The following is a 17731-nucleotide window of genomic DNA, read 5'->3' on the forward strand; positions in this document are numbered from 1 at the left end:
AGATAAGCCACAAATCAGAAAGATACTGCAACATCTAAAGCAGCAGGAAAAGTAAAAGATTGACCATAATCCACTGTAACCTTTTAACAACTCCAGATTCATCTTGAACTACAACAAAACCGGCCCTACTAAAAGATTGTTCCAGTAAATTCATAATTAGAGAAGGGATGATAATCAAAATTCAATCAATGCAGGATCATCAAATATGAAAACACTTCTCAACAGCATCATTTGCAAGCATGCAGGGGGGAAATTCAAAATTGCTGAACAGCATGAAACATTGAATCAAAGCGACAGTAATCTCTAAGAGGTTATCTTAAATGGAAAGATTAGACATCATTTAACACAACTGTAATGAACTTAGTGTCTAGCTTTAACTGGATCCTTCACAGAATCCCTACAAGAAAATGCAATTTGTAACTGTCAGCAAATAAAAGAGATGATTATTACTCTATTCATCTTAAGAGATTGCTATAAGAAAGTAAAAATGGCATGTGACAACAAAGAAAACCTAAAGAAGGATGGGAAAAACGAGACAAAAGAGAAGGACCCAAGCAACGGGAGAAGGGAGTAGAAGCTTACTACACCGAGTTGCTGGGAAATTTATTTATACGCCCAGAGGGGAGTCTTAATTAAAAATAAATCCTCACAAAAACAAGTTTAGATAAGTCGGCAACGGCAGCCGGCTCTTCACTTTATATGCTCGCTACGTCAAGGGAAACTTGTTCTGAGGCCCCTAGTTAAATAGTTAATGCGTAAATACTATTTTGTTTTCTTAAGAAAATGACTTGTGCGGAGTTGAGCACCAAATCAAGTCGGCAATGAAAGTGCCGGCTTTAGTTTTATAGGCGACCGCCATTTTTCCCGTTCGCTCCATCCATTTCCCCGCACGGTTCCCATCTCACGTGCAAATCCTTTTTCTCTCGCACATCAATGGCGGGCACAGACGGCGGCGGAGAAGATGACGACTACATGGGCGATCTCTCCCTCTTCATCCCTCCTGAAGACTCCTCTTCCAAGAAGAAGGTAAACCCTAACCCTAATCCCAACGCGCCAATTCTTGCTCCGAAAACCTCGCAGCTCACCCGCCGAAACCCTATTTTCCCTTCGTTGCGAAGTTTTATGGTGAATTCTAGCGCTAATTTCCCAAATTCTGCAGAAGTTTGGGCCCAATATCGAATCGCCGCAGGCCCCGAAGCCGAAGAGACCGAAGGGTATAAGCTGGCAGGAGCAGCGGAGGCTTGAGAGGGAGCGAAAGCAGCGGGAGGAGGACGAGCAGACGATGGCTGGGCTAGAGGCAGCGATCCCGGAGACGAACGTGGGGTTCAAGATGCTGCGCCAGATGGGGTACACCCCCGGGTCGGTGCTGGGGAAGGGCGGGGCCGGGCAGGCCGAGCCTGTGGGGCTCGAGATCCGGCGGTCCCGGGCTGGGATCGGTGTCATCTCGCCGCAGGAGGAGGCAGCGAGGAGGGATAGAGCCGCGGCGGAGTGGAAACGGTGGAGGGAGGAGGAGCTGATGGCGGAGTTCGGATCCAGGCAGAAGACGCAGTGGAGGAGCCGGCGGATCGTCGGGGATTACCGGAAGGCGGAGGCAGCATTGGCGCAGCTGGAGAACAGGGAGGTCGTTGAACCGCCTAAGGAGGATGGAGATGAGGGAAAGGAGGAGGAGGAGGAGGAGGAGGAAGAAATCACCGAAGAGGTAATTTCCTAGCTTTCTTTATATATATTTTAAAAATATATCAGCAAATATGTTATCTACTTATATAGATATCTCCCATCCAAAATGTAGAGATCAAATATTATCTTTATTTGTAGTGCTCCAATCAGGTTCACAACTCCAAGATAATTTTTTTTAAGAAGATATGTACTTAGCCTGAAAATATAGGCAATTAGAGATAACTGAGTGTCATGTTTCTGGATAGCCATTGGGCCGTTTGATTTACTTGGTGATTGCGATCAAGAATGTTCGAGGCAGGGGGAACCCAGTTAAAACAAGTTGCAACATAATTCTCACTGATGTTGAGCAGACATCAAAGCAGCAATTATGGTGTTTCAAAGATGTAGAAAATGAACACGAGGAAGTTCGGTGAAGAAGTTAAATTCATCTAAAAAGAATGAGCTGATGTCATTTATGATTGATTTTTGGTTTTGTTCCTTCTATTTTGGAATGCCAAACACAACATAACTACTATTGACCAACCTCCCTTCTATTTTGGAATGCCAAGTACATCATAACTATCGACCAACCTCTAATCATATGGTTTAATCAGAATAATGATTTTTAAAAGCATTTTACATAATTGACTTGCAACTAATATGAATATAGAGATTTGTGAATGCTATCTACAGTCAGGGAAAAATCTTGACTAAATATATTGAGGCTGCATGTGATATAACGTAAAGGTCCTTTCAACAATTAATTTAAGTGGTAATGAACTAATTAAATATTGGAACATTCTGATGTGATATTTTGCAGTTTGGTTAAGTACTGACAACATCAAAAGGCATTTTTGTCAATACCAGCTGATTCACATGCTTTGCTGTGTAGGTATTTTGATATAAAGACATTAAATTGGTTATCAGGGTCATGAAATTGGATTTGGCTTCTTCATGTTGTTATTAGAATATTTATTGGCACTATAAATAACAATAGTTGCATATATTACATTTTTTAATATAATAATTAGGGTCATGAAAATGGATTCAGCTCCTTTATGATGTTATTCCAACACAATGGCACTATAAATAACAACCGTTGCATATATTACAACTGTTAGGATAATGGTCATGTTGTCCATCAGTTAACAGTACTATAATTTCAACATTTAGTATTAATATATTACTTTTGGCATTTGAAATTCATTTTAAGCAATATGTTTAAATTACCAATATTCATAGCACATTATTATTATCATAGATCAGTATCTTTATTTAGTTTACACTAATGAGTATTATACTTTAGCAACATTATTTTTTTTTAAAAAAAGATCATACCTTTTGTCTTGGCCATAGTACTGACCATTATTCAATTATAAGCCTATAATGGTTTCAGAAGATGGGGTAAGTAATATGTCAACTATTGAATTATCTGAATCATGTTTGAGGTCAATGGAAGTTAATATGTCCAATGTCTACATGTCTTCCTAACCTTATGAATACCAGGCATATTATGATCATGGACTTATTAGCATCCATAAAGTTGTTTGGTATGATATGTTTAAATTCTAAAATCAAAGAAAATAGATAATGTTTGATCAAGGTGAGTCCATGTTTTGTTGTCCAAAGCTAAGAATATCTTTTTTCAGTTTGGTTATATAGGGGCATCCTCATCCTGATTCTCAAGAATCAAGGGGAGAAGAAAGAAAAGAGGGAGAAAATTGATGTCTTTGTTTTTTTTGTTATCATCTGCTTTTCTTACGAGATAAATGGGGATTGAGTGAAATTTTACATTTTACAATCTAATTGACTGGGGTAGAACCAGGAATTGCACTTTTTGACCTTTTTTGGGAGGGGGTCCCATGGGATAATAAGTAGGAAACAAATTTTTTCTCTTGAACAGATGAACGAATCAAGTCATCTTTCACAAATAGATTCATGAAATGTCTTAGAAAATGGGACAACAGTGAGGAATGAGCAAGTTTTTAGGTGGTGGCTGTCACCATGCCTTATTTCTATGAAGGGCCAAATCCAGCTCCATGGGCATTACATGAGATTTAGATCTTCTGGGAGGCTGTCATCCTGCCTTCACCAATTGTAGTGGGTCATAGTGGTTATTCATGTTTATTTTAACAGGACCTTGATTGTAATGCTTTCAAATGCATAGATCTCACCATCAAAGCAGATATAGAAGTAAGCATCAAAATCTGAATTTATTCCAAAATGTAAGCCTAATCCTATCAATAGAGGCATATCTCCATTTTACAGTTACCATTTTTCAGATGAATTACTTGTAGAATATACAGATAGGATACCAATGGTAGCTTTGAAACACATGAAGCTGGTAGACAAGGTAATGAATTTGCAGTGCAAGTCATATAGTGCAGTTTAACTAGAGCATGCTTATCGCTAGTATTCCATGTTCATGTGTCAAAGATTGTTCAATATATCATCTATCAACCCTGCAATGTGCTAAAGCATGAGATGATATGGTATTGCTTTGTGTTACTGTATATGGAAGATAATAAGATGTGTAATTAACATTTTCAGGTCTATATCTAATCCTGTAAAATTAATATAAATCGAAGTTTATATAAAGCCTCAGACCATCATTGTTTTGCCTGTGACAGTTATGTAAATTCTGTGTAATGTCGCATAGTATCCTCTTTATGTAGAAGTTCAATCCTGATTTAATCTTTTGCCTTGGGAATTTTGTCGTATTGTTTGATCTATGAGATTGATTTGCATGCATGCTTGACAAGTGATAGATACCAACCTTTCTTGCAGGATTTGCATGATATATTGATGAAGCTGCGGGATGAACATCATTACTGTCTCTATTGTGGATGTAAGGTGAGTAGGGCATTTTAAAAGGCTCTTTTTTTATCAGAATTAGTACTATGCAATCTATGCTGTGGCAAATAGTGATCTGTTCACATTTAAACTGCCGCATGTGGCGTTCCTTTGATGGTAATCTAGTTGCTAATTGATGGCCATAACTGTTTTTTTTCCCCTTTTATTTTTTGAGACCAGGAGGGGCTAATCCCCACCCGCCACCTGTACCCACCACACCCTACCTAGACTAGAGCCTAGGCCCTCAAGCAGACTGAGTCAAAGCTGTCGAAACAGGTTAATCAGGGGTTGCAGCAAGGGTCGGTACCCCTGGAATCGAACCCCAATTCTCTTGCCCAAACGACAAGAGGGAAGACCATTCGAGCAAGTGCTCGGTGGTATTGATAATAAATTTTAAGGATATGCATATCATTTCTGTCATTTTTCACATAGTTGATGTATGATCTGCTTCACTAAAAAGTCAATAATCTAAAACTGTATTATACATTACTGCTGTGTCCTTGATTTTGATTAATCATTCTTCCCCCCCTCCAGTTTGAATCAGCAGAGGCACTTGCAATTGATTGTCCTGGACCTGACGAAGAGGACCACTGAAAGCGAATCTTTTGGCAGCTTGGACTCATACATGTGATGTTGTATGTTCACATCTTATGAGGATGGCTGCACACTAGATATGCCAAAAGAAATCCCGGAACGGACTTGACTGTTTACAAGAACCCAGAGGATCCAAAGATTGACAGGCAATGCATGAGGTCATCACCCTTAAGCAGATGGTAGATCTAAATTCTGTGCATATTATGTCAGTTGATGTCATAAAGTAGATCTCCACACTCATGACGAAACAGAGGTGGTTTAATCTGTCAACCAAGAAGCCTGTAGCTTGCATGGATAAAGGTAATATATTTACGGCTACAATAAGCCTGATCATCCTTCAGCTGTGGACAGATGGAAATCATGGCCTCACCAGATGTAATAGCCTTGACAGGGATTCAATTGCTGCTGGAGCACCAATAGAACCAGGACCAAGCTAGAACGCAAGCTAGGTGTCAATCTCTGTTTACCTATACATGAGACGTAATCTAACAAGTTGTTACATGCTTCTCATTTCTAAAATTTTTTGCAATTAAACAGATACCATTTCGAACATTTCGAATTGTCTGCTGCTTGTGGCCTTAGAATGCACTGTCATGTTTTGTTATTTGTTTCACAGAGAAAGCTGTCAAACTGACAATATTAGGGGATCCAACAACAACAACAAAAAAAACCTCCAAAAAGAATTTGGTGGATTTCTTCACAGGGAGATGTTATCGTTGATGCATAAAAACATGAGAGATAAAAACGGAGATCATCTTATGCTTTTGAGCATTTATGCTACATATAAAGATAATAGTTTTGCAGTTAAAATATGTTTTTTATATTCTGTAAATTTGTTAATTATCTCATTAATTTTCTAGTCCATGCTAACGATATGCGCTATCTCCTTTTAGTCACTTCTTTTATGTAACTTCCAAACAGATTGGACTTCATATTTCCAGTTTTCCACGAATTCGACTTTCAAATGATTAGATCTTTCTTTGTTTTCAAAATATACATTGTACATAGCAGTATCTAATATTATCTACAAATGGAGTCTTTGTATATGATAAGATACAGCACAAATGGCAAACAAGGTTGTCATGTACATCCAAAAATGTCTGATGCAAAAAGTTAAAAGTAATATGTCCCATATCATCTGGGCAAGCAACATAAGTTATTGGTACGACCACAGAACCCCAGAAATTATAATCAAAACATAGAAAATCACCTCAAACTTCGTTTGAAGCCAAACGTTAAATGAGTAGGATTATGCCTCCTCTATTTTGCAATGGCCGACCCATGATTCCATGAAAAACGTTAGCCACGAAAAGAAAATTGATATCACCTACGCTAACATCCATAAGAAAAAGACACCACCATGAAGTTGAAACATTAACCAAAAACACCTCCAACACACTAGTGCTTTTAATGGTCTAGGTTCAAAACAGAGCAAATGGATGAGTTTAAGTTCTGAAAGATCTTACAAAAGACCACCATAGAGATTTAGCCAATGTCATCGATATCCAAAACATTGGAGATAACAAAACGGTCACACGATCCACAATTTTGGAACAGAATAGATCCACCGGTCTACAGAGACCAGTGCATCACATGTCCTGAACCGTCGTATGCTCTGTCTGAGCCGTGGTCCAGGCATTGGCCATTCCCCTGCAGAGCTAACTCAAGTTCGCCTGAAAACTGACTACTACCGGCCTCGGTGACCGGTCCTAGTCCTATGTCGTGATGGATTTCATGTGAGCTGCTCCTACCTCCATGCCCCCTGAGACCCCAGGGACTGTTCATGTAATCGTTGGCGACTGACTGAGCTGTCGGGACACCATCAAAGCTACTGCTTGCTGGGATCACTGGAGCTCTGTTTCTGGTAGAATTGCTGCCCCATGGCTGAGTTGACAGAAGAGAGAGAGCACAGCTGGAGTCAGAGACTCCCGAAAGACACTCACCCGGCGGAACCTCTGCTGAAGAGAAGAGCCCCCCCGCTGCAGAACCCTGCAAGTATTGGTGGGGGCCCTGCACCATAACTGCACTAGTTGGAGGGTCTAAACCCCCCTGCCATTGGTTGCTAGCCACCCGATCGCCAGCCCTAATGGTCGGCCACACATCTCTTGCATTACTTGGAAGACGGGGATAGCCGAAGTCCATAAGAAAGCTTCTGAACCTGCTGGGGTCTTCTGCAACAGTGTAGAATTGCATGAAATCATGGTCTCTTGGAAGAAACAGAAGGACAGCATCTAAAAGGCCTGAAGCTTTAAAAAGAAAGATGATTGTAAAAAAAAAAAAAGGACCATGGAAGGAGGTGGCCAGGCGGCCATAGCGCGACAACAGCGGCCCGGGAGGTGGCTTCCTTCGCCGCTCGTTGTGGCCTGCCAGACGTCTGCGGCAACTGCGTTTTCCTTGATCAAATTCAGGTAACTGGTGGAACCTGTTGTTGTTCAAGATGGGTTAAGTGATCATGAGAGTCGTGAATGAAATATTGCTTATATGCAACTATGGCTGGACATTTCTGGGATGCATCAGATGCAACATAGTGAGCTAAAATAAATCAGAGCAAATTATGTGAGCTGATATACTCATCACAGGAGAATATTAAACTAACAGTACTTATAACCAAAGGTAGGAGGAGGCAGCACTGCAAAACAGTTGTTGATTTCCCAAGTCCTAATAGTGATTTGAAGGACTTCAGCAGGCAGACTTTTTGATGTCAGCATTGTCACTGGATACCAACATTGCAAGAGCTTCCTTGGAGCAAGGTAAATATTTTATGCAGATCATAATCTTCTTGATTTTAGAGCCCTTTTAACAATAATACATCAATTCCATGGAGCTCTGTGACCATACATGAATAGGTAAAGTTCAATGTTAGTTATAGTGAATAATGCAGAAAACCTTCTTAGACTTCAGTGAAAACTACTCGGAACTAGATATGCCTAGCATGATACTGGTTGCATTGTACAGAAACCTTGGTATGACCGATGCAGGTAAACAAAGAGAGTACCACCTGTAATGGATATAAAAGTTTGATGAACAAAATCAACAAAGGATAGGTTCAAAAAAGCCGATTGGGTATTAATTTTGTTGGTGACAATATCATATGGGTCAATGTAGGGTTGTAATAGTGATCAAAGTCACAAGCTGCAGGAATTTTCAGGAAGACGACTAATTGATTATTAAATTAAAAATAAAGGCAAAAAAAAAACAATGGGACTTGCGGAAATAACAGGGTTAGGGTTAAGATTTAGGAATCCAGGCTTTTATAGAAAATTTTTTCAAGGTTTTTGTATTAAAAAAAAGGAAAAGAATAATAACCAGCAGAGAAGATATGACAAAGAAATAATCACCCCAAATAAATGTCTCAGAAATTCGATACAAGGTTCCTGCCATTCTCACCAAGACTAATTAAACAGTTATCACATTCTAGGGGACAGGCCCGGATAGTTCACCACAGAGAAAAGAGGAGAGACCTCTCGTGTTTTATCTAAGTTTGTTGTGAACTGATATCTCCCATTACATGTTTACGTAAAGAATAAAAACCTTGTACAAAAACTAACTTACCAAATGGAACTAAAAAGTCTCCTAAATTAGTAATGCGAAAATTTGGCCTCCTTTAGACCCCATGCATTAGACTCCTTGGGTTACCCAACTTCCATCCATGTTGGCTTTGGTCTTTTTCTCTTCTTCCTAAATCCTTGAACAAAGATTTGAGAATTTCGTTGATTTTTTTGTCCCATCCCATCACAGTCAGTTCTCCATCACATTGTTCTTAATCAATTTAATTCCTACAATTCTTATTAACAACGCATACCCTTCATAGTTTTACTATACATCCATCTAAACATACTCATTTATGCTATGCCAGTTGTATTTTCTTGGATCATATTCATTTCTCAATATTTTGAGCTTTACAATGTCAACAGTCTTATAGCTTTCTAAAAGAACATTCATCCAAGACAATCTACAAAACATTTTTGCAGATTGAGCTAGAATATGACAAAACTAATTAACACAAGAGATGCTTTTCTGATGCAAATGATCCATCAGGATATAGATCCATACTGGCTCAAAGTCAAGGAGATATATCCATTTTGTGGATTTTGTTCAGCATGCTTTTTTCTGGTACATATGTTTTGTTAACTTGATAATACCAAGATGGCAAAAGAACAAAAGAAACTATCTTGTTCTCTGAGCTTTGATCTATGGAGTTCTAGGTTCTCTCCCAGAAAGCAAGATTCTGTATAAGGAAGATTCAAAAAGGTTCTGCATTTATAATGATGCATGTGAAAAAATTTATAATGATACATGTGAAAAAATGTATCTAGCACTGGTATCTAGCTAGTAAAAGAAATAAGTATTCATTCAATATATTCATTGTCAGCATATTCAAATATGAAACCTGATTAGAAAATGTCTTGCACTGTTTTTGATGTTGAGTTTCTCATTGAAATCAAAATAGAATGCTCATTTTGCTTTTCAAATGTCTCTATGATGGGAGTCAACTTCTTGTAGGCTACTAGATACGTAATTTGTGGCTTAACTTAAGCATGTTCTTATCTTAATACGTAGTGTGACAATGACTCATCTATGCATCAAACTGGAAACAAAGAAATGAATTTATGTTATGCACAGAATAATGTTTTGAATGTTGGTCAAAGCAAAATATAAATTAAGCAGTATAGTTGCGTTAGTGAATCGAATACTATACATGCTACAAAAGGTTCACATAATTAGTACACTGAATCATGCTTTACTTGATCATCACTAAGCTAAATAGCGCATGCTATGTTGCCCAGGGAAGGCTGTACAGAAGTGTTCATTCCATAATATTCAGGATGCGTGACTTCTATGAACAAAGAGTACGATGTTGGTTCATCAGATATTTCATTACAAACAATGATTTATCACCTATTCCAATTATAGTATACATACACAAACTATAGACATCTAACTAATGGATGTTTCTCTGTTGCTTTTTACTTTTACAAGTGCTGAACACCAAAAAGTAGTCAATCAACCCAACAAAGCAAAGCATTACATTATAGTCATAGAACAAAGCTAGTTGTTAGCGGATCCAGAAAGATGGTGGTTCTCGTCATCAACACTGATTGTGCTCTATAATCTGGCAATGTGATTCTGTTATTCACCCTTGTGTACAAGTCCACACACGCGCGCGCACACACACAGAGAGAGAGAGAGAGAGAGAGAGAGAGAATCAAACTCCATCTAAATTCATGCACTCATTTCATGAAGAGTTTTGATTCAAATCCACGATAACTTTAATATTTTTAATCAATTGTGCTCTCCTCTTCATCAAAATTAATCATGCTCCATAAGTTGGCAGTGCGATTCTGTTCTCCGCCCCTCCATACAGTTCCACACACACACACACGTACACACACAAAGTCGAAATCCATTTAAACCCATACTCATTCGTACTTCTGTGCATGAAAAATTTTGGTTCAAATACATGCTAACCTTAGATTTTCAATCAACTGTACCTCCCCTGCTCTTCATGAGTGCTAGCTTTGGACCCATCTTTACTCTTTCAAGCACCTTCACCCTTTAGGTGTATATATTTTGTCCTTGCTCCCAGTTACACTTTAAATAAACAACTCAAGCTCAACATGTTGAAAAGAGTATGATGCTGTTACCCTTAACATGACCTGCAAAGTGCCAACCCAAAGGTATACCTAATTGAAAGAAGATTCAGTCAATTTGTGTTAGCAGTGCAGGTTAAAGTTTGTTAGTCCCTCTGCTTTTGCTTAGGATCCCTCTTACTGACTATGAAGAATACACAGATATGAGATGCATATTTGACACGATACAGAATCACCATTATGACAAGTCTTGGAAAAGCAGATTACGATATAACTAGGATACAACAATGAATAAATATAGATGTTTCAAAACATATAATAACTTTTATACATTATGGTAGCTTATCAAAACAATGCAGTCATCACTAGTTATCATTCAAATCGAACAGACCATAATCCATACTCCATACAATAATATCAACACCACAAGCTCCAAATTAACCATTTATCATTAAAAGCCCAACACATCTTGAAACATAAATGAAATAAAGCTCTCCCACTCAACCTTCGAGAAATCATGGAAATATCTCAGGCTTAGCTAGGATGCATCTGAAGCATAATTAGATCTGAAAAATAAGATATTTCAAATATTTGACATGTATCCTTGAATTATTCTACAAGTATCGGAATCCTTATGGATCTGATACAGACAAGGCTACCAATTTGAATTATCTGTGTTCCTACCTTTATAATCTAACCCTTCCAACCCTAATCGCCATATTCTGCCCTTTTTGCCTTCTCTAGTCCTGAATCATGATGAAGGTTTAAGTCTGCTCCCACCTCCTACCCCTTAGTGTGGTCTCAATTAATTTCACCATCTAAACAATGTCATCACCCTAGGGCATCCTCAAGTGCTTTTGTTTTTAATACCCGTTCTGAAAGCCTTCCTTTTATTTAAATTCCCACCAATGCATGCCCAGTGTTATACACCTGCTACCGAACATGTCAGTATGTTGATGGCATAATGTGTGTCAATGGCACACTGAACTATTTGGGCATATTTATGACTGAAATGAACCATTCAGTGTTTTGATCCCTCACAGCCACAAGAATCAACAGCCCTATGGTAATTTAAATCAACATCCCATGTGGCTGGCAACCACAACTAAAAGATGTCCGCCATACTCATACTTAATATCTCATTATTCTTCCATCTTTTAAAATTGCAGATGCTTTCATAAACCAGTGGAGCACTAAAAAACTCATATTTCACATGACTTCACAAAATATAGAACTAAATATGAGCAAATACTTCTTAGGGTTTAGAACTATGGGGAAACCTCCTTTTGTTTAGCTTTCTTCTTTAACATCCACCAAATAACCTATCATGGTACATACTTTCTACATATAAATAATGTCATTGCATAGACTTTGTCTATTTATCTAAAGATATTTCTGCAAGCTGCCTAAGCATTAAAGTAACTATTCTAGTTGACTTCATGGCATTAAGAACTAAAACAAATTGCTTTTTGAATAAATGTAATTTTTTTTGGTACATAAATATATGTAAAAATGATAGAAAAGAAACACTATAGAGAATTGGTCTCAACTCTCAAGTAACTAAATTCAATGTCAAACAATCTATAGTTGACGTGAGATGAATAAATCTCTCTGACTGCATAAGAAATTGATGGGCAAAAATGATACGTCAATAAACTAAGTCCATAAATGTTTTAAGAGTTCACAATTTGTCATGTGACCATCGCTTGCAAGTTGATCTACTATCTATAGCCTCCCTCTTAATTTGTTGGCAGCGATGCTCATTGGCATCCCAAAATCTTGTGGCAACATCTATATGTGGAAGTCATCTGAAAAGATGAGCCTCATCTTAAGCTTCACATCCAAATTTATATATCATTCATAGGAGAGCATGAACCCCAACTAGTTGAGCCTAGTTTTTTTTTAATTCATATCGGTGAAAGTAAAGAAAACGCATTCACACAACATCATTGCACGAACCCATGAATTGAACTTCTTTGAAAGGCTAACTCTCAACTCCCAAAGTTTTCCTTGTTTTCTCAAGTCTTATTTTTCCTAGCTTCAGCATTCAACTGCCTTAGCATCTTTATCAAACAACAATAACCCAATAAGCAGATCTTTTAGAAATAGAAAACACCTCGCACCATAGGGACAGAAGAAAAAGCAAATTCAACATAAGCCACAGAATGCCAAACCTATTTCTTCATCAAAACCAAACATTCAGCTAGTTCCATTGGACAGTTACAACAATAACTGATGCAAATATTAGAAAATTCCATTAGACATTACAAGGTTAACCTCTGAAACCATCCATGTTAAACCACTATAAAAGTAAAAATAGCAGAAACATTCTATAACAAAGTCAAAAATAAAAGGAATATCAAATATATAAAAATTGACTTGTCAAATTCTTTTCTGAACCACCGATCTTTAGTTTGCATGGTACTACGATTTGCCACTTAAGGCAAGGGGCAGGGCTTTGATTATCAAGTGTGTAGACCCTCCTTTCAGAACCCGTTACCTTGGTTCCGCAAGCATTAGGCTTGGTCCACCCAGGACCTGGGCGTTCGGCTCGGGTGGAGAGGATTGTGGGCATAGGGTAGAAGGTGGGGTTAGAGCCCCTCCCAATCTGAAATAGATAAATATATATATACAGACACATACATACTCCTCCTCAAGCATCATTGATAAAAAGCATGAAAGTTGCATCCCATGAAACGTATATAAATTAAGCTACTCTAAGCACATCTACAGCCACAAGAATATCACAACAAAAATTAAGTAGAAGTCTTAATTCTAGCAGCCAAAACCTTGAACACTCAAATATCAACAGCAGAAACACAATTAATCATACAAGTTTCAAGGCAATTAAACATACCGAAGTGAAGAAGTGTCTGAATTTTTCAACCAGAAATCTAACCTCTTTTTAAAGCGCAACAATGCATACAGACTCAAAAATACCTACATCCATGGCAATCTGACATACCAGACAGCGCACACCATCCCATATTAAATCCAGTTTAAAACAGAGCCCTTAACTATAAACAGTAAAGAAGCCATCTACTTGCAACAACAATAAGAGAGATCTAAACCTAACTACGACAGTCAAACACACCACACAAACCCTGCAGATCAACATTTTTTTAAAAAAAAGTTTAAACACAAACTCCCAACCCCATGAACAATAAAAACCTTGACATTAAATCAAGAAGAGAGACCTAACTAAAGCACAAATTTTTGGCTAATCCAAAATAAGAAAAACAAACTGATGGTCAAAAACAAACCTATAATTTTTTTTTCAAGCAAGCATGCAAGCAAAAAAATTATACAATGAAAAAAAAAATCCTTGTTTAAATAAAACAAATAAAATGCCATCATGGATGGAGAAATATATATATGTATATATATATATACACACACCAAGCAAAGTCCAAAAGTTTTCATCATCAAATCTAAGTCCATGAGAAATCGCCCAACCCAATAACAAAAAAAACAACCATCCAAAACCACAAATCTCCAAGTGATGGTCACAATCATAAACACATCCACCAGTACTCCCACACTTTTGACAAATCTCGACCTCAAAAGGGAGGAAAATCCAAAAAGAACTCAGCTTTTCCCCTCCAAAGCCACCCAAAGCCCCGAGAAGCCCCTAAATAGACCAAGCAGTCAAGAAACCAAGAATCCAACATCTAAACAACAGATACCTGCTGCACTGCTGGCAGAACCTCTGCTCGAGCCCTCCCACGATGACCTTGGGAGCCTTGGAGTGCATACCGCAGACCTTGTGCCGGCAGTAGTAAGCCTTAGCACCCGTCAGATCCGCCTTGCACCCCTCCACCTGACACCTGGGCGGCCCCTGCCCCCCCTGCCCCGCCCCCTTCCCCTTCCTCGCCGGCGGCGGCGGCGGCGCCGCGGGTTCCTGAGCCTTGGAGGAGGAGGAGGAGGAGGAGGAGCTCCCGCCGCCGCCGCCGCCGCCGCCCCCGGCCCCGTCCTCAAAGTAGATCTTTTTGCCGAACTTGAGCCCGTGGAGGGAGTCGCCGGCACCGCCGGCCCCGGAGACCGCCGGAGAGCTCGATCCCGACTCCATTTCTCCACACCTCTCTACAGCCCCTCCATGGACTCTGTGAGACAGGGGAGGGGCCGGTTAGGGAAGTGGGTGTCTTTAAAACAAGTTTGGAAAATGTAAAACAAAGGAAGGTGGGTTCCTTTAGCCGCTGCTGCTCTCCCTGTGGTGCACTATTTTACTAGCATAAAGCCGACACCTGACATCTGGGCCATGCCATATTGGGCATGGTACTTTTCTCAGCGAGGGGGAGAGGGAGGACGTAATGGCGGAACATGCTTAAAATATCTAAAAAACCTTTTTTTCTTTCTTTTTTTTCTTTCTTTTTTTTCTGGCAATGGACTGCCCTTTCCTTGCCGAAGTGTCTCAGATTCTGGGTCTTCTTTTATACCGGCTCGCACCGTAATAGAGATTGTGGGATTTTTTAAAGTTTTAACTGATAAGGTCATGGAGCTTTTCTTGAGCTGCACCTCAGCCGGCTTCTTCCCTTCCTTCCGTTTTATGCATAAAAAGATCACCTTGAACTCGAGGTAATTCTGATTTGGTACGGGGATTATACGAGGCGTTTTTGCTTTAGGATTGAGGGGGCTTTTCTCTTCTTCTCGCTTGGGTTTTGGTGTGCGGCAGTCTTGGAAATGTGGCTTCTGGTAGATCTCTCTCTGCTCCACCTTGACAAGATGGGGAGCTCTTAAAAAGATTTTAACGTGGAGTTGTGTGAGGATAGGGATTTTTATTGGGTGAGAATCTTTTCGAGTGAGCCTTGGATTGCCCGAGCACTTATTCTCATGGGGCCTTGGGCTCTCGAGAGCGGGGACGAAACTTCTTGGAAATTGGCTACAAAATCTAGCAAAACCAATGACTTGATTTGATGGTGAGGAACTTCCTCCCAAGGCTGCCCCTATATCTTTTATGTAATTACTAAAGAGGTTATGCCTTTTTTTTTTTCCTTTCAAATCCAGTGTAAATTAAAAATATACATTCTAATCAAATTTATTTATGTCAAGCACCGAATCATGTTTTATGTCTAACTTTTTTTTTTTTTAACATATAGATAAGAAGAACACCAATTAGAAATTGCTTCGGGATTGTAATTTAAAAAGAAAAGAAACAAGTTGTGGTATAATGATTCTGCTAGGCATTAACTTTTTCTATTCTATCATCTACTCTAGTATTCTTATTCCCAAAGTATACAGTTTGAGTACATCGCATCTCAATCTCAAAAGCGGCTGTCAAGGGTTGAAGGCTATAGTTTTTGGAAGGGAAGGGTTTGATTCCTCATTGGGCTAGGCAAAGGGGTGTTAGGCGGAGGTTTATTAAATATGGAAGTAGTTAGGACTTGGTGCAAGGTTAAGTACTCTAAGACTTCAGGGGGTTGATTTTTTGTTACTGATGAAGTAATGCAATCATAAAGATAGACTGACAAAAGGGCTAATAAAAAAGAATGAAAGAAAACAACTAGGTCAGTGCCAAGTACAGGCGCCAAGTTAGCTAAGGAGCATGAGGAAATGGCTATTTAGTATGTGATCCATGGAGAAAAGTTTTGAGCTACTTTCGGCTGAGTACATTTATTTACTCAGGATGTGGCTCCCCTTTACATTCTAAATTTGGAATGAGTGTAAGCGACCTTCAAAATTTTAATATAGTTTTTCATTTTAGGGTCTGTTAGCTTCGAAAACCTGAGGCAACAGAGAGGTCCTTTTACTGTTATTTCTTTGTTATGCTTTTAAATAGTAAGCTATGGGTCAAAACTTTCTGACCTCCAACGTTCATCTGCAACGAGATAACAACTCGCTAGCTGTACCATTTATCTTCCGAAGTACAGTTGTAGTTCCCTGACAACTTAAGTTGCTTGGGTGGGAAAATGACACATGATCATATTAACAAATCTAAGTTAGGTACTACGTTATTCGTAGGATATATTTAACTAAGAAAAGCTTAAAGAAAGTAGAAAGCTTTACAGCATATGACAAGGTTTTCGTGGATAACACAAGCCCCTCAATTAAGGATAAAATGACTTTTTAAACAGCACTTCTACACAAAAAAAAAAAAAAAAAATTCAATCAGGCATCTTCAAGATAGTAGTGCCAGGTTATTGGTTTAATTGATGTTGTCATGTCAGCTTAAGTTTAGTAAAACGTAATCTTTATTGGCATTAGTTGTGATTATTTAATTAGGGCCCATCTGATGTAGCTATAGTTTACAAAAATCCAAGAAGAAAAATGAACTAACCGATAGATATGTAAGATGAAATAACAAAAATTCTATGCAGATGCTATCTTAATTAGCATCGGTCTCCTTGTGGTATTTCACTAGTTTGTAGAGAAATATAAAAGCGATCATAATGCCAAGCAAAATTTTAAATCATTGACAATAAACTCAGCTTTTATTGTATCTGAATGGTTAGGTAATGGTCCCAAATGACTCTTAAAGTGCATCCTAAGATAAGATCTCTGGGTGCTTCTGTATTGTTGCTTCAAAAGATATTGTGGTCCCTGAACAATTGCTTTTTTTTGGAGCAGAAGAAAGCACGAGATTATATGAGAAAAATTAGAGGTGGTTCCATCGCTTGTAATATGGGCCACCATGAAGCAAAACAGTTTGCTCATTTTTAATTCAATGATTAGAGTTTTGGATAATCAAGGTTAGGAAGATGGTAGCTAGAATATATCCTAATTAATTATAAGCAACTTGGGGTTTGAAGTCAAATAATTAGTTGGAATAGAAGCTCTTTGTTCTTTCTTGGCCCTCAACGACTCGTTATAGGCAATCGTAGTACGTAGAACCGATGGTTGCAAAATTATTTCCTACAACTTGTCCGTTCTTTTGCATGTTCAAGGGGAGATGCTCGCCTTGGTCATGTTTCCAAATTAGTTTGAAGTAACAAAACAAAAGAGACAACAGCTACAGATTATTTTGAGCTCAGTTTTTTTTGTTTCAAAAGCAAAGACCCGTTCATAAATTGACCTATGAAACTAGTCTAAATATTTTTTTT

The 17731-nt window shown here is 38.6% G+C and overlaps 2 protein-coding genes across 4 annotated transcripts; one reads left to right on the plus strand and one right to left on the minus strand.

The window, feature by feature from the left end:
- Window positions 1–859: 859 nt before the first annotated feature.
- LOC103711399 (D111/G-patch domain-containing protein) lies at window positions 860–5655 on the plus strand. The gene is made up of 4 exons (XM_008797528.6): window positions 860–1026; window positions 1160–1699; window positions 4444–4509; window positions 5044–5655. Exons 1-4 carry the CDS (start codon window positions 934–936, stop codon window positions 5101–5103), a joined length of 759 nt encoding a protein of 252 aa, XP_008795750.1. The 5' UTR covers window positions 860–933; the 3' UTR covers window positions 5104–5655.
- Window positions 5656–6477: 822 nt separating this feature from the next.
- On the minus strand, window positions 6478–15774 carry LOC103711400 (squamosa promoter-binding-like protein 14). 3 transcript variants are annotated; one of them, XM_008797530.6, is made up of 3 exons: window positions 14381–15774; window positions 7389–7525; window positions 6478–7271 (listed from the first exon to the last, which is right to left on the minus strand). In XM_008797530.6, exons 1-3 carry the CDS (start codon window positions 14761–14763, stop codon window positions 6676–6678), a joined length of 1116 nt encoding a protein of 371 aa, XP_008795752.1. In that variant the 5' UTR covers window positions 14764–15774; the 3' UTR covers window positions 6478–6675. The 3 variants fall into 3 exon arrangements, with proteins under 3 accessions (XP_008795752.1, XP_008795751.1, XP_038976686.1); XM_008797529.6 differs by having other exon boundaries at window positions 6478–7274; window positions 14381–15772; XM_039120758.3 differs by having other exon boundaries at window positions 6478–7525; window positions 14381–15773.
- Window positions 15775–17731: the final 1957 nt, after the last annotated feature.

Source organism: Phoenix dactylifera, chromosome 11 (assembly GCF_051530095.1).
Source record: "Phoenix dactylifera cultivar Ajwa chromosome 11, Ajwa_hap1_PhDact_Kaust_v1.1, whole genome shotgun sequence".
Classification (NCBI taxonomy): Eukaryota; Viridiplantae; Streptophyta; class Magnoliopsida; order Arecales; family Arecaceae; genus Phoenix; species Phoenix dactylifera.